Source organism: Diaphorina citri, unplaced genomic scaffold (genome assembly GCF_000475195.1).
Source record: "Diaphorina citri unplaced genomic scaffold, Diaci psyllid genome assembly version 1.1 scaffold1124, whole genome shotgun sequence".
Taxonomy (NCBI): Eukaryota; Metazoa; Arthropoda; class Insecta; order Hemiptera; family Psyllidae; genus Diaphorina; species Diaphorina citri.
In genome coordinates this window covers 109,507-111,627 of record NW_007378553.1, presented here as the reverse complement: position 1 = coordinate 111,627, position 2,121 = coordinate 109,507, and the positions used below count along the sequence as shown (strand labels likewise).

The 2,121-nt window shown below is 42.6% G+C and overlaps 1 protein-coding gene across 1 annotated transcript in view; it reads right to left on the bottom strand.

Moving 5' to 3' along the window:
- Positions 1–2,121, bottom strand: part of LOC103514338 (neurexin-4) — a 40,877-nt gene that overhangs the window by 3,063 nt on the left and 35,693 nt on the right. The window contains exons 21-22 of the mRNA XM_026827339.1: positions 1,801–2,105; positions 464–595 (exon numbers count right to left, since the gene is read on the bottom strand). Coding sequence (XP_026683140.1) covers positions 464–595; positions 1,801–2,105 — 437 coding nt within the window. The remainder of the gene's footprint in view (positions 1–463; positions 596–1,800; positions 2,106–2,121) is intronic.

Sequence of the window (2,121 nt, the reverse complement as noted above, 5' to 3'; positions counted from 1 at the left end):
CGTCTATGTTTTTCTATCAAAATAAGAAGACAAAGGTAAGCCGCTTTTCGATTTCGGCATTTTGTTGTTGTTGTAACATTGATTACATAAAATTTTGTAGTTTAAGCTGAAAAAAAAGACCCGTTAACGCACGACAATAAAAGGGGCCGGGTGAGTCTGATCCGCTCCAGATTAAAGCATACACCGGGGTGATGGTCTCTAGCCATGTTTAATTGGCTCGTCCTGAACCGCAGTCAACCATCGTGAGGACTTGTGCTTGGTCTTTAAAAGCAGAGAGAACCCTTTGAAGAACTGCCAGCTAGCTAGGCTGGTTAGGCTTAGCTGTTCTCCTCCCTGTTTATAGTCTCACAGCCAGACGCTAGTCTACTCTCTGTTTAACGTCCCCTAGCCAGACAACATTAGAGTTACATCTAGATCACTTATGTTAAGCAACATGGAGCCTGCCCCTATCCCCCCAGACTTACCTGTTTCTCTCCACAGATACTGAATGCCACTTGTCATCATTGAGTTTATAACTTGTCTCTACACTCACACCTAGTGGACCACTACCTGCTTGATATAGGAAATGTAGAGCATGGCCATTGATGATTGAAACCTGGTAATACACAAATGTAGATTAGTAAAATCTATGGAGAAACAAATATATTAGGTAAATATACACCTCCAAGTCCATTCCTGATTGAATTTTGAATGTGTAAGGATAGAGGCTTCTTAAAATAAAGTACGTACTTTTTCGGATAAGTATTACGCCCACACTATATTTTTTTTTCATTTCAACAAAGATCATTTGATCTTACATACCTAGGTACTTTATAAGGGTTCCAGTTGATGTCGATTGCCCGTCGTGTGTCTACACCTCATGTTCCCAGACAAGTCACCCCTCCAAACAGCAACCATGCAGGCCGTTGCTTCACTCACCTTAATGAAATCAGACGGTCCCTTGGCATGCACAATGACAGCGTTCTCCGTGGTAGTTTTAAACTCAAAGTATATATCCCCGGAGTGTCCCATATCAAATGGAGGCAGGTTAATAGATGCATCGGATATCCGGAACGTTACTACGTTAGAGAAGAGGTCATCTCCTTCACATCGTAATGGTCCCAAGGTATAACTCCCCTCCTTATCATCCAGGGGAGTACCCGTGTCTCCAAACCGGAGCTGCTTGACGGGCAGATGAGTCTTGTCTAGCAACTCACCACCGTCCTCTTGATAACTCTCCAAACCTACACACGAATCGGTCAATTTAATAATTAGTTCATCGAAAAAATAACTAAAAAGTTAGAGAGTACACTAAAAGAAAAAAAAAATCACATTACCTCAAATCTCACGATTAATCGATGCATCGGATATCCGGAACGTTACTACGTTAGAGAAGAGGTCATCTCCTTCACATCGTAATGGTCCCAAGGTATAACTACCCTCCTTATCATCCAGGGGAGTACCCGTGTCTCCAAACCGGAGCTGCTTGACAGGCAGATGAGTCTTGTCTAGCAACTCAACAAATATAATTAGGAAAATATACCCCGTATTTTTTTTTTTTTTTTTCTCCAAGTCCATTCCTGATTGAATTTTGAATGTGTAAGGATAGAGGGTTCTTAAACTAAAGTACGTACTTTTTCGGTTAAGTATTACGCCCACACTATATTTTTTTTTTCCATTTCAACAAAAATCATTTGATCTTACATCCCTACTTTATAAGGGTTCCAGTCGATGTCGATTGCCCGTCGTGTGTCTACACCTCATGTTCCCAGACAAGTCACCCCTCCAAACATCAACCATGCAGGCCGTTGCTTCACTCACCTTAATGAAATCAGACGGTCCCTTGGCATGCACAATGACAGCGTTCTCCGTGGTAGTTTTAAACTCAAAGTATATATCTCCGGAGTGTCCCATATCAAATGGAGGCAGGTTAATAGATGCATCGGATATCCGGAACGTTACTACGTTAGAGAAGAGGTCATCTCCTTCACATCGTAATGGTCCCAAGGTATAACTCCCCTCCTTATCATCCAGGGGAGTACCCGTGTCTCCAAACCGGAGCTGCTTGACGGGCAGATGAGTCTTGTCTAGCAACTCACCACCGTCCTCTTGATAACTCTCCAAACCTACACACGAATCGGT